General features: G+C 42.3%; 1 protein-coding gene and 1 long non-coding RNA gene across 4 annotated transcripts in view; both read left to right on the top strand.

Moving 5' to 3' along the window:
* The window catches only part of KCNN2 (potassium calcium-activated channel subfamily N member 2), a 91178-nt gene extending 85612 nt beyond the window's left edge, over positions 1–5566 (top strand). For both annotated transcript variants that reach the window (XM_082191567.1, XM_082191566.1), the window contains 2 exons: positions 3892–3961; positions 4962–5566. In XM_082191567.1, the coding sequence (XP_082047693.1) occupies positions 3892–3961; positions 4962–5249 (358 nt within the window). In that variant the 3' untranslated portion in view covers positions 5250–5566. The remainder of the gene's footprint in view (positions 1–3891; positions 3962–4961) is intronic.
* A 5123-nt stretch (positions 5567–10689) lies between these two features.
* On the top strand, positions 10690–14359 carry LOC309514588. Of its 2 annotated transcripts, none has more exons than XR_014212077.1 (2): positions 10690–12676; positions 14061–14359. It is a non-coding gene; the product is annotated as an uncharacterized lncRNA (long non-coding RNA). The 2 variants fall into 2 exon arrangements; XR_014212078.1 differs by lacking the exon at positions 10690–12676 and adding an exon at positions 13619–13898.
* The last annotated feature ends 459 nt before the right edge of the window (positions 14360–14818 follow it).

Here is a 14818-nt window from a genome sequence, read left to right on the forward strand (position 1 = left end):
TATAGCACACCCAAGAGCAGGGGAGGAGTTAAGCAGGGACTTCCACCAGCATGCTGCTTGTTCGCATTAAGCCATAGTTAAAAATTAAGCATGGTTTAATGTGATGCGTGAACGCAGCTAATGTCTGCTTGTACCACAACATATGAAACGTCGCTGCTTACTTTCAAAACATGGTGAAATGTGGTATAGAAACTGAGAGTATAAAGCTGTCCTGCACTTGAGTTGTTAATTGCTGACCCAGAGAGTTCTATGGAGAAAATGTATGAACTACAAGCTCCATAACAGAGCACATTGCGCTCACATGAAGACCATCCCTTGTGTTAATTTGTTTTAGTCAATTTTACAGTTTCTTTTCTTTTGTTTTGTCTTTTTATTTCAACAATGAAAATAGAGCTCGGAAGTAAGTTGTGTGAGCTGTTCCTTTCAAATTTGCAGAATTTACCACTGTCTGCATGCAACAAATGGATACTTTATTTGTGAATTTCAATAGTCTGGTTGCTGCTGTGGAACTGCAATCCAAAGTCATGAATTTCTTCTGTGATAAGTGAAGTTCGGAAGGAAGGAATCAGAGTATCAATATTTCTTAATTTTCAGAGAAAGATCTGGCTAGTATCATTTTTAATCTGACTGTCGCAGCTAAGAAATGATCACTTTATAAAAAGGTTTGCTCCACCTAAGTCACAACCAAGGCTGATATACACATCTTGAAGATGCAAATCTCTCTTTATCAACATACATTTGCAAGAGAGGTAAATAATCAGCATAAAAATTATACCATTTATTTACCATATTTCTCGAAATGTTCATATAGGGAGGGAAAGGAGGATAGAAAGCTCAACCTAAAATGTTGCTAATTGGCTTTCCCTCTTCCAAAGATAACTGATGACCTAAAATATACTTTCAAAAGCTTATACAGACAAATCTACACGTCTGATGTATACAGACCAGCACTCTTGTTTGATTTCTTTCAGCGTTGTCCCTTATAGATCCTCTTTACACATAACAGTAAGCCAAGCCATGGCTAAGCATGAATGAGTGAACATGTGTGTCCTTAGAGGAAAAATCACTGGCACTTCACCCCTCCCCACTCTTGCTGCTGCCATGCTAGCAAACATTATGCCATTGATTGGCTTAGCAGTACATCTAAAGCTAGGCCCAAGGTTTGCTTCCAAGACAAACTAGAAATGCAAGGGCAAACTTTGGTAATATGGTCCCCTGAGCAAGGACAAGATTTGGCACCCCCCAAAAAATATTTCTTATTTTCACAATAATTCCTTTTGGTACAGTTCCTTTTTAAAATCAATCTTCTCAGTAGGTACCTGTATACATATAAGAATTATTACTATTATTGTTATTAATCCCCATGGCTTGGCGACTTGTGCAGGGGAACCGCCCACACTGTCCTAAATCCGACACTGACAAATGATAAGCCAAATCTAAACCTTGGCTACAAATCATAGTTTGTGTGATTGAGCAAAACCATGAGCCCAGAATCAGGCATAATGCTCAGCCAAACCATGGCTTAGCTCTGGGTAGTGGAACAGCAACAGGACAGCTCATTTACACTTAGCCATGGTTTGGCTAAGAGAACTGGGTCACAGTATCACTTAATAATTTTATGTGTTTCTGGACATACATTATTCCTCCTCTTGAAAATGTGAGCTTGAGTGCCCCTCATACATCCCCACAACAATGCTGAACGTGTGACTGCAGCGGTAAGCCCATTCATTCTCATTCACCCCATCAGATTGAATGCACAGTGCTGAAGGGGTGGGCTTTAAGAGGGAATCCTGAAACAACTGGATTCTGGGATTGTGAAGAAACCACCTTTAGCTTCTTTTAAAATAAAGGTAAAGGTAAAGGACCATTAGGTCCAGTCATGGCCGACTCTGGGGTTGCAGCACTCATCTCGCTTTATTGGCCAAGGGAGCTGGCGTACAGCTGGTCATGTGGCCAGCATGACTAAGCCGCTTCTGGCGAACCAGAGCAGAGTACAGAAATGCCGTTTACCTTCCCGCCGGAACGGTACCTATTCATCTACTTGCACATTGACGTGCTTTCAAATTGCTAGGTTGGCAGGAGCAGGGACCGAGCAACAGGAGCTCACCGGGGATTCGAACCGCCGACCTTCTGATTGGCAAGTCCTAGGCTCTGTGGTTTAACCCACAGCGCCACCCGCGTCTCACAGTTTATTTTATCTTTTAAAATAAACTGTGGGAATAAATTCACGAGTTATCAGTGGCGAATAAGACAATGGGTGCAATGGCGCTGATACAGGACAAACACAAAAAAATTAAATAAATAAACGGATTCCAATTATTAATGAGGTTTAGGACAATGACCTGGAAAGAGGAACCACATGAGATTAATGCCTAAATTCAGGGTAGCTTCATTTCTTGAATGAGATCATGGGCATGTTGTGAACTGAATAACGTTCTCACACACTTAGTTGACCACACAACATCCTGCTGCCTTGGACACACAAAGTCCTTCATTGCCTTTGTAACTTGATGATGATAGACTGCCTTTATAAAGGAGACAAGCCTACATCCTGGGGGGGGGGGCAGTATCCATGTCCAAAATACACAGAGAGCAACCCCAGCCTGTAAGGCCTCTACATTTAGTTCAGCAAAACAGATTTACCTGTACAAAAGAAAAAGCATGGAGAGATGCCTCTTCCCTTGAAATGAATGGGAAAGCTATTATGGAGCTCTTGGTGTGGGTGTGTGCTTTGGTATAAATAGAGAATTTTGCATTGGACTGTTTTATTCCTTGAAGCACATAACCCTTAAGAAAAGAAGAAGAGGAAGGAAGCCACTTACACCAATATAGCCGATTCACAATTTGCATCAAGACTTTACATGGATAGTACTACAGATTTAAAACTTTTCTGTTCTCATATATTTGGAGAGGGGGGAAAGATTAACAGTCTTTTGGCCATATACCCTTAACAGTCACTGGCCATATACCCTTAAACCAACACACATTTTCATACTACAGTTCAGAATAATACATCTTGTTTTTCTCTTTCTTACCCTGCTCAGCTGATTAACATGAATGGAATTACTTGGGCACCAAGGGGAAAACTATACCCATGAGGCTCTTTAATACAGATACAATACTTCATAGTGTTCTGGTTTAATCATGGACAGATAAACTGGCCAACCAAACCTACTAGGAAAATTGCTATGCACATATGTACAAAAGTATTCCAAGTCAGAGACATTGAGGACTGTGAAAGTAATAAATTAACAAGGAAAACTGTTATGCACATTGAAAACAATTAAAAGTATTCCAGGTCAGCAACACTGAGGACTGTGAAACTAATATATTAACAATGATGCTCTTTATTTAGCTGCTGGTCAGATAAAAGCTTTTAAAAATTAACAAGGAACTCACTTATCACTGTATTTTCATCAGGTTCAAACACCTCCTAACCTAATCCATTTCAGACTGAAGAGGGCTTATACCTGTATCTAATCATGTAGGCATATGGAAGAGGCCGAATGATTACTCAGGCAATAATAAGGAGATTGAATTGTCGTTCATTACTTCCTATGCCTACTTGCCAGGATACTGGAGCTTTAAGGAATGTTTTGGCTTTCTTTCATACACTATGAATAAATCCTTACCTCCCACTTTGAATTCAGCGTTAACCATGGCAATTAGTAGTCTCGGGGACATCACATTTTCTTGCTCTCTTCTTTCTTTTTTGCGGTGTTAAGGAAGCATGCTTTTTTTTCATTGTACCAGACACATAACCAGTTATGACTGTACACAAAGTATTCAAGACATTGTCCATGCAGTTATCTGTTTAGATGCATGCTGTATTCAAGTTTGAGGAGCTGGCAAAAAAAAATTGTTATCTGACTTGGATTTTCAATCTTTTAGATTAAGAAGTGTTAAAATGGAACAGAGGAAATTGAACGATCAGGCAAACACTTTGGTGGACTTGGCAAAGGTCAGTGTAACAACACCGGCTTTTGCTTTTGTATACTGTACTGGCATTTTGCTTTTGTATACTGACATTCATCGTTTTGCTAAGGTTTAAGGTAAAAAGCCAACTCAAGCTCTATAAGCCTATTCCAGTGAACTTCCTTCTGTTATCATAGGGGACAAGTCAACATTCACAAATGGTTTAGCTTCTTTGAGGAAAGCAAAAGCTCAGTCTAGCTGTGGGAAACTACTCACACGGCCTTGGGACAGGAGATGCTCTTTGAGCAGGTGACAAGGAACAGAAGAGAGTGTACAAATAAATGGGACTAGATTTTATAAGTGGCTTTTGAATGCTGCCTTCCTTGTTCCCATCCAAATTGCCAAAATGGAGTGGAGTCTCAGGGCCACTTTACACATTAAAGTTGTATGACTTGCAACTAAAATGCTCTGCCTATGCACTGGAGAGGCTATGCACATTTTCAGCCACATATCTCCTGATTTAAGCATCTCAGGGACCTGAGATATGCCTCAGCTCGATACTGGATTGACACACAGTGCGCGAAGCACATTTGCCACTACATAATGTGTGCAGTGCTCCTTAGAAAGATGAAACTCTCTTTACTGTAAATGTTGAGGGAAATTGAAAGCATATAACTGGTCTAACAGAACCCATTTGTGGATAGAGAAGCTTTTCAGCTTCTGCTACAAAGAGTATTTGTTGAACTGAGTCACATTTCTGCATCTCCGGATTTCTGAAGGGTTTTCCAACCCATCTCATTGTTTGCTTGAAATCTCAAAAGTGCGCCACTAAGGGATCACAAGCTCCAGCTGAATTGCACCTGTGCAATAAAGCTTGGAATAAAAACACTTTCTGAAGCTGGTTCGTGCTAGTTGTTTGTGAAGCTGCTGGTTTATGAAGTCACAGTTTGTGTTGCTATTTTCCTGTTTCTAAGCAATGAGTGTTTGAATTGCTGCGGAACAACCTTGCTTGCTCAAACGCGTCTCCCTTTCCCTTTCTCTTTCAGACTCAAAACATCATGTATGATATGATTTCTGACTTAAACGAAAGAAGCGAAGACTTTGAGAAGAGGATTGTTACTTTGGAAACAAAATTGGAAACATTAATTGGTAGCATTCAAGCTCTCCCCGGACTGATTAGCCAAACAATCAGCCAACAACAAAGGGATTTCCTTGAAGCTCAGATACAAAACTATGATAAGCATGTGACCTACAGTGCAGAACGATCGAGGTCCTTGTCTCGGAGAAGGAGGTCATCCTCCACAGCACCACCCACCTCATCAGAGAGTAGCTAGAAGAGAATAATATAACCACAAAATAAAGACTTTTTGCCATCATATGGTCAATATTTTAGCTTTTATTGTAAAGCCTTATGGTTCTAATCAGTGTTATCTGGGTTCTGATGTCAGAATTCTGGAAACCTGAACACAAAGTTTTAGGCCAAAATGAGTGAAAACTCTCTCTCTCTTTTTTCCTTTCAGATGCACAGTGAATGCACCTATTATTGCTATATAGATTGTTCCTCCTGTAATTTCACTAACTTTTTATTCATGCACTTCCAACAAACTTTACTACTACAATATACAATATAATAAAAGGGTTAATTTCTGCACATAGTTGCTTGATCACTTTGATGTTAACATTCCTAACTCTTAATACTTTTTTTATCCCAATGCTGAAAATGCTTCAGTTATTGGAAACTGAGCTCATTTTGTATTGTCGTTCCAACAAGATCTAATTTCACATGCTATCTATGCAGCAAAAAGGGGGGAGAGTATATGAAATGTTAATTTAACAGAGTGTACTGAAGTTTAATTTTCCTTGACTGTAATCCTGTGCTAGTTTACATGCCGGTTAATCTAATTAACCAAGCAGGGTCACATGTCTGTGATTGGTGCAGGGTTCCAGACTGTTTGCACACACCCTAGAACACTTATACCAAATCTGCATGTCCATTTTTCATGATGCCAGCTCAAGAACTGGCCAAGTCACTTGTTAAAGTAATGGCTTTGAAGCACGTCGGTGATAACAGCTGTCCAATGCCCACCCACCCCATTCCAAAATCCCATAGGATTGCATGCTATATGCTCTTCTAGATTATATATGACAAATAGCTGTTTACTAAAAACTGGGGAAAGGGCTGTTAATATACTACTCTAAACCATTTAAGAAGTCTTCAAATGTGTTTAAATGAAAGCGGGTGGGGTTAGCGTATACATATACATATACATATACATACATATACCGTATTTTTTGCACCATAACACTCACTTTTTTCCTCCTAGAAAGTAAGGGGAAATGTCTGTGCGTGTTATGGAGGGAATGCCTACGGGTGGCATGCCTACGGATTTTCCTCCTCTAAAAACTACATGCGTGTTATGGTCGGGTGCGTGTTATAGAGCGAAAAATACAGTGTGTGTGTATATATATATATATATATATATATATATATATATATATTCATATTCATGTAAGAGAAAGTCTCCATTGACCAAAATGTATTGGCATCTCAAAATATTATGTGTCTCTTGTGTGTCAGTGGGATCCTCTGTAAATCCTCCCATTTAGCAAAAGTTAATCCAAATCTGTTCACAGTGTTCCATTCAGGCAAACAGGGTGATGAATTTGAACACCTCTATTTCTTAGAAATGCCTGCTGACTTTAGTCATGTAATGATGTGATGAAAGACAAACCCCCGCCTCCCAAGCAAGTCTTTCTAGTTTTGTCTGGCCCCAGTTATGACCATATTTGGGACTAGCCTGCAGCATTACAAGCGAGTCCTAAAAAATGGATGTACCTGAACGTGCATAGACAATAGCATGTCTCTCTTAGGACATTTTTCTTGATAAAAAGGAATGCAAATAATGAATTACTGGATTGACCTGGAGCAAATTACCATGTGTCCAACTGTGCAGCTCTAGAAAGACCCAAATGCAGTAAAACAATTTATTGCATTTGGCCGTTTTCCTCACCTGAGTATTTGGCCAAGCACACACATACAAACAGCTTATCAAATGCAGAACATAAAATGCAGCAAGGAAGGAAAACACAATTAATAAAAAAATAATCATTTATAAAAGTACTTTCTGGCTGTGGTACGTGCATTTCCAGATGAGAAACTGAATGCCCTTTTCAGTCATTTTTGGGTATTTTATTAAACTGAATTTTCTTTACCTCTTTTTGGAGGTCTCTTCTATATAGCTAAGGCCTTTTCATTGTGTAGAGAAACCCTATGTTAAGGTGGCAAAAATTTCATTGCTGCTTGAAACTACACAGATAACAAGCACAGGTTATCTTACTGCATGTCTTGCAAAGGATGCTACCCATTTCCTCTTCCCCAAGGTGAGGCCTTATTTACATTAGAGGAGGGAGAGGTGATAGCATGCAGATGTGGGCAGGATATTAGTGGACAGAATTGAAATCAGGGCCATGCTTCAGGTGAGAGGTGCCCACATCGATTATGGTAACTAACTTGGGCAAAAGTAGTCAACGTCACTGCTTGGAACACTCACTCCAGCCCTAGTCAAAGCATCATGCAATCATCTTTTGAGGTCTGCTTGATAAAATATTCCAAGTCTCATTTTCATCTGTAAGTTCATGCCGCCTAAGCACAGAGTGGATCACAAAGTGAAGTATAAATCTAGATCAACGAGTAAAGTAAGTATTTCTAGCACTATTGCACTGCATTTAGTTGGGTTGCCATTTAAATGTGCATGCATTGTGTGTTTGGGGTCAGAAACAAATCAGACCAAATTGCTGAAACCCAATGGAATGGGACTCAATTGGAATGTAGAAATTGAGGGGTATAACCTGCTCAAAACAAATAGATCAAACGGTAAGGGAGGAAGAGTAGCATCATATGTAAAGGATATGTACACTTGTGAAGAGATCCAAAACTTGGAGAACGGAAGATAGATTCAGAGTACATTGGTAAAAATTGTAGGAGAGCAAAACAGCAGTAACCTTACTGGGAGTGCCTGCTATAGACCTCCAAGCCAAACTAAAGGCTTGGTTGATGACTTCCTAGAGCAGATTACCAAGCATTCAGTGAGGAGAGATGTAGTAGCCATGGGAGACTTCAACTATTCTGATATCTATTGGAACTCAAACTCTGCCAAGAATGTAAAGTCCAACCAATTCCTCAATTGCCTCACTGACCATTTCATTTCACAAAAGGTGGAAGAAGCAACAGGAGGGGAGGACTCAAACCAATGGCCTGAAGTTACAAGAAAGAAGATTCCAACTAGACGTCAGGAAGAACTTTCTGACAGTAAGAGCTGTTTGACAGTGGAACAGACTCCCTCGGAAGGTTGTGGACTCTCCTTCACTTTTGATGCAGAAGTTGAATGGTCATCTGTCATGGATGCTTTAGCTGAGATTCCTGTATTGCAGGGGGTTGGATTAGATGACCCTTGAGATCCCTTCCAACTCTACAGTCCTATGATTCTATGTTTCTATGACCAGATTCAGCCTGATTCTCCCTTTCCCAAGCAGTTGATGGGCAGGTTTTCAATTGTTAAACAGGATTCAGTAAGTGAATCTCCAGCAGGTGAGTAAGGAAGGAGTGCCATGGCCTGAGTGCACACTAATGCATGCCCAGCCAGAGTTAAACACAAATGTTTACTCCTGAACATCTATGGGTCATAACAGGATCCAGGTGACAACCTCCATGCAAATGTTGGGTGGTGCTCAAACAGAAGCTGGTTGCAGGGCGCATTCTAGATTTGATCCAGTGCTCCAAATTACTGTGAGGCTATCTAACCTAAAGCTTCCAGATTGGATCTTTCCCTTTTATCATCCATCATAATTAAAGCACCAAACAGATGGATATCTGTTAATATTTTTATAATGTGCTGTAATAAGGGCTTACCCATACTGCTTGTCCTGTGCCTTGAAAGCATGGGTCCGAGTGGTTTTTCATTTGTTCCACCACTTTCCCCAGGAAAACCCACTCTTTACCACTGCGTTGGAACAAACGACAATCCGCAGCAAAAAACCAGTTGACATTTGTTGTGATTCAGTGGTAAACAGCAGGGGGGAGTGGCAGGAATAGCAGAAATGTGGCCAAACCCAAAGTCAGTCCTTAGTCTTCCTTGTAATGAGAATCTAAACTGAATTATGTTTGCTGATGGAAATATGCACATGTCTTGATTTCTGGACTAACCTTTCTTCCTTTTACTCCAACAGGATCTGGAAACATGTAAGTATATTACACTTTTTACTTCCTCTGCTTGTATAGCATGGCTTAAACTGAACGATGACAGGTAACCTTTTGTCCCAACAATTAATTGGGTGACTTTTCTCTTTCCACTCACTACTTGAAAAACTTTCCTCTTTCTCCAGAAATAAGCTCTTGGCTGCATCAATTTCCTGTGATCACTGGTGCTTCTTTGACATCAGAAATCTCAGGTGTTTCTGCACTTCAGATACCTGGCCTGCATTAAGCTGCTCATTTGAGTGGGTGCTGTTGTAATGGCCACTAGCTTAGGTAGTTTAAAGGGGAGTTCTGCAAATTCCTGGAAGGGGTGTGTGTCTGTCAATGGCTAGTAGTCATGACAGGAAGTGATGATTGTCCACTGTGGAAAAAGTAACCCATCTACCGTCTATATGAAAGTAAATGAATTCATGTCACCAAATGCGGATGCTGTGTTAATTCTGAATGACAGGTGCATGCAATCAAGGCACTATGAAACCCTGTAATTCTGTGATTACACTATGTAAGCATGTGGATTACTCTCTAGCTCAGAATTAGTATCCTGGGAAATGCAGAATTCTCATTTCCAAAAAAGCAAAATTCTATCCCTTAATGGTAAACAAATAGGCTTCAAATGGCAAAGCTTGATGAAATGCTGCAAGCTACAGAGGAGGTACAATTAAATAAATGTGCTTAGTTAGCATAATTCCTTAAAGTCTCAGAATTCAGCTTTTTGTGGTACAGAATTCATTGTTGTGTTGGAGAATTGTCACTATTCCTCCCCCACCCCAGCTTTCAGATTTTAAACGCCAGCACATTTGCATTGGTTGGACTTAAAACAACCTCTTTGAATGGCGAGCGTTCATGAATGACCGGCACCTGATAGCCACACTTAGTACTTCTGCACAGGATGTCTAAGGTGAAGCCAGGGAATATTGAAACATCCAGAATGGGCTGCCATGTTCTCTTGGCACCTTAACATTTAAGGGCCTGTCAGCAGCATGCTTTTCAGTCATTCTTCATTGGCGCAGTTAAAGGACAGAGTTTTATAAAGCATTCAAGAATCATTTAAGCAGCCATATGTCATGCTCTGCTAGATCAATCTGCAGCATATGTAGCATTTTCCTCTTTCTCCCCAAATTCATTTGACTATTTTCCTAACCACTGTCATTTGTGCCTGTCTTCCCTACACCTAGCTGACAATTTCTCTACTGTGTTTTTTTCCTTTTGCCATTCTCCGTCAATCAATGAGAAAACAAACTGCACTTGAAAATTATAAAAGGGGAGAATTTTTTTTTAATGAAATTCTCAGGGGTGGAGTGCAGGGTTTTTTGTTGTGCCTACGTTATTTTTTACCACTGTTTCTGTTTCTATATATATATATATATTAAAGGATCGTTAACAAGGGTGCAAGGGGTTTGTGCGTGGACAGACAGAGTCCCCGCCAACCCTGGGCAGCCCCCATGTGGAATAACAACTCAAGACACTTTACTATGTTTCAGATGTGGGTAGACCTTGGCTCAGGCACTGGGCGTTTATCCCTCCCAGTCCCCCGCCAGGGATCTGGGGAACATCAGGGTTATCCAGAGAGTGTGTGGGGGTGTGTGGGCTGGCTCTGGAGAACATATGTTCAAGCAGAGAGAGCCCGCCCCCGTTACGCCGCCGTCGCAGGGGAGAGCAATGACAACCTCTCAGCGTACGGCCAAAGCCTCCCCTCAAAACAACCCGTTTAACAGGGAACCCTGGTATCGCTGCCACAAAGAGAAGGGTGGCATGAGTCACCGCTACATGCCCACCCCCAATTTAGGGAGCATAGACTAAAGGATTCCGCCCAAGGCCTGATACCACCAAAGCTGTGACGTTTTGCTACGGGAAAGGCAAACCTGCAAATGCAGGAGAATTCCTTTCCAGCCCTTCAACAGCGACCTTGACGTAGCAGCGCCCATGTACCTGTGGAGAAAAGGTTAACCTGCAAAAGAAGTCTTAACTGAGGGTGGGTAGGGTGGGAGAAGCTCTGGAGCCAACTGAAGATTCCCAGGTAAGATCCTCCCCCTATTGTGTGGGCAGGGTGGTCCCTCCCCCTACCTGGCCTGATCACCTTGGCAACACCTCCCCAGGTGGGATTGGCCGATTGGCTAAGGTAGGCAGACACCTCTAGATATCCCACCTGGGGAAGGCGAAGCCAAGCGTGTGCTAATGGTGCTGCATAGGGTCCAGGGGGCTGCGTGCGACCACGCAAAGGGTGCCCCCCATTTAATGTGGGGAGCGGTCATTGTGAGTGGCCTCTCTTCCATCCTTCAAAGCATCTGTCCAGGGACCTATAGCCTCCCTGTGTATTCTCACATCCTGAAAACCTGTGAAGCTGCTATTTGCATTGCTAGTGGGCACTGGCAGTCACTCCCTCACTGGCAGCATCACTTCCCTGTGATCTCTGGTGCTCTTCTGGCATCAGTAATCTCAGGCGTTTCTGCACTTCAGATACCTGCCCTGCATTAAAGTGCTCATTTCAACAGCTGCCACAAGATGTCATACTGATGGCCTCTGGATTAGGCAATTTTAAGGGGGCGTTATACAAATTCCTGGAAGGGGCATGTGTCTTGTCAATGGCTATTAGCTTTGGAGGAGCAATTTTCATTTGCAGCGCAGAAAAAGAAGAAGGAAGAATTAAGCTCTCCCTCTCCACCTGCTGCGTTCCTAATAATTATCAAATCCAGTGACTGCTATTTGCATTTTTTTGAAATGAGCACATTAAATGCAAGGGCATGTTTAATGCCACATCTATATTGGCCCTTAATCTATGCTAATATTTAATTTGGGAGGCTCAAGGATCCTGTTGTGGAAATGAATCATGCATACTCACTGAGTAGTGGAGGGGAGGGAGAGAATCGCAAAGAGCTTTTACCTGGTAAACACATTTGCTTTGTTTAGCCTTTCATCAAGAGGAAGAAAACTGCAAAGCAAGTTTGCTTTTTTTTTAAAAAAAAAGCAGGGAACAGCTTGTTTCCATGACATTTATACAATAATCTATATCTAAATGACAAGCAGATTGGTGGAAAAGCAATGTTTTACTGCCCTTTTCTCCTTTGATCCTTGATGTCTTAAGTAAATGAAAAGGCACAGGTTTATAGGCAAAGATCACCCATTACGAATTGACAAGCTGCACAGAATCCTGAAAGTATGAGAATCAAAGATGTGTATCGGTGTCCAAAGTAACATTAGATCTGGACCATCAAAGGTAAGGAATGGCTGGGGAAAGTCGCCAGTTGGTATGGGCAGAGTTTTCTCATTTTTGACTCTGTTACACTTGCCTCACCCAGGGTTCCTGCATAGGAGTCTTGGCCCGCAGTCAGAGAAAGTGGAACACCCTCCCAGCACGTGGAAATAAACGAGGCGATCCACAGTGGGAAAGGTCAGAGAGGAAGGGGACACTGCTGAAACCTGACCTAACCCGAAGACTTCCTTTTGAGAACTCTTCCTCAGAAATCCATGATTAAACAAAGGCGCTGCAAGAACAACACAGCCATATAGGTAAGCAAGAAGGGCTCATCATGCTTCCAAGCATGACTTCTAAACATCCTCTCTTCTTCCCCCAAACAAGGGATACAGTGTTGGCCAACACCAGCACCAATGCAGCTTACCTGGCTGGGGCTGGGGCAGCATGCACAGTGGCAGTGAGGTTGGGGTTGTGTAGGCACACCAGCATGAGCATCAGATTGGTTCCACCTGTGCACCCACACAACCCCCAATCTCGCAGCTGCCCTTATCCACTCTAGCCCATCCAGGTGATCTGCCATGACACCAGTGCCAGAAAGGCAGCTCTGCAACCCTGCCCCGCCATGTTGGCTGAAACTGCCCTAGAGCAGGCACAGGCAAATTCACCCCCCCCAGATGTTTTGGGACTACAACTCCCATCATTCCTGGTCACTGGTCCTGTTAGCTAAGGATGATGGGAGCTGTAGTCCCAAAACACCTGGAGGGCCGAGTTTGCCTATGCCTGCCCTAGAGTGTTTCTCCTTCCACTTAAATGTGTTGAAATTATACGGACTAAACAACTGTCCCTTACGCATCAATCAGCAGCAGTGCTTCCTGAAAAAGGTGCTGCCACCACAACTCCCTGAGCTTCTGCCATGGAGTGGGAAAGGCAGCAAGAAGCACCCCTGTGAATGAACACAAAATGCTAAAAATTCCACTGGGGGAAATGGTTATGTCCCTGTGGAGATGGCAGTATATAGTCAGTAGCTCATGTGCTTCTGGCTTGCACTCTTTATGAAGATTTGAGGAGTGAAGTTATCACCCCTCTATTATTGTCCATGCCAGGTCGCTCAACCATTGCTACTGTGTCCTTTCTTCCAGCAGATCAAGATGATCAGGTGACAGCAAAAACTTCAAGGTTTTTAGTGGGGGCAATTAGAATAAGTTGTATTATTTGTTTATTGATGTAAAGCCCCAAAATGTATTTTCTCTTGGTTAAGTTTTTACCTCTACATTTATTTTATTTTATTGCTATGGCTAGTGGCTGATGCAAATAAAGATTCTCCTCCTGCAAATTTTTTAGCAGGGGCAATTAGAATAAGATCTGTTGTTTGATTACTGATGTGAACCTCCAAAATGTATTTTGCATAGTTAAGTTTTTACCTCTTTCTTCTGTACATGTTATTTCATTTTATTTCTATGGCTAGTGGCTGATGCAAATAAAGATTCCTCTTCTTCTGAACACAAAATGCTGTACTCCAGCTATTCCTACAACTAGGTGAGTGCCCGGGCAATGAAAGAGTAGTGAGTTTGACTGAGGCAATAGAAAAGCACCCGTGTGAGGACATCCTTTCTCAGTTATGCATTTTCAACAAACCCCTGGTTTCAGCTCCTACCCCATTCTATCTAAACTTACCAGGCCTTTCTCATCTCTCCACAGGAAATGATGTTCCCTCAACAGTGCCAGGAAGACCACAAGTGATGCAGCAGAAGCGGTGGCTAGCAAGAAGTCAGATGTTCAGATGTGGGGCTGCTGCTGTTTTCTTCCCAGGGGTCATGTGCCCATCAAGAAATGCATGGCAAACAGTTACATTCATCACAGGGAAACATGGCACCCTCCTATCCTGTTACACAGTTTCAAAAGGCACAGTGACTCTGCAAGAAGAAAAAAGATTGACATCCAGGACTTGCTCCACAACTGATCGTTCAATAATAATAAAAAACAACCCCGGTGTTTCAGCTGTGTCTCTTATTCTAGTGGTTAGCAGACTGAAATCCTTTCCCCTGACTGCTCACCTGATAGGAGTCACAGTGGCAGCTTTGCATGGATCAGGAGGTTCTTCATTGTCACACCATACAAGATCTGAGGGAGTGGATCTGTGGAGCACCAATCAAAGGTGGGGTGGAAGGCCCCCCAAAGCCCAATGTTCTCCTGAATGCCCCATACTGCATGCGATAAAGCCGAAATCTGCATGAAGTGTGCAGGGTGGGGAGCAGTAAATAACAAGGTCTGTTGAGTAACCAGCAGGCCCAGGAAATCAACCTGATGAAAATGGGGGGAGCATAACTTGGAGGGGTGAAGGAGGTTGGTCAATATCAAAGGTATCCTGGGGTACTGCGATGGGGTTAAACAAGCCGTTCCCAGCTTGGTGTCCTCCCGCATGGCCAATGTTCAGGGGTGATGGGAATCAAAGTCCA

Source organism: Podarcis vaucheri (genome assembly GCF_965113315.1).
Source record: "Podarcis vaucheri genome assembly, chromosome: 11".
In the NCBI taxonomy this organism is placed as follows: Eukaryota; Metazoa; Chordata; class Lepidosauria; order Squamata; family Lacertidae; genus Podarcis; species Podarcis vaucheri.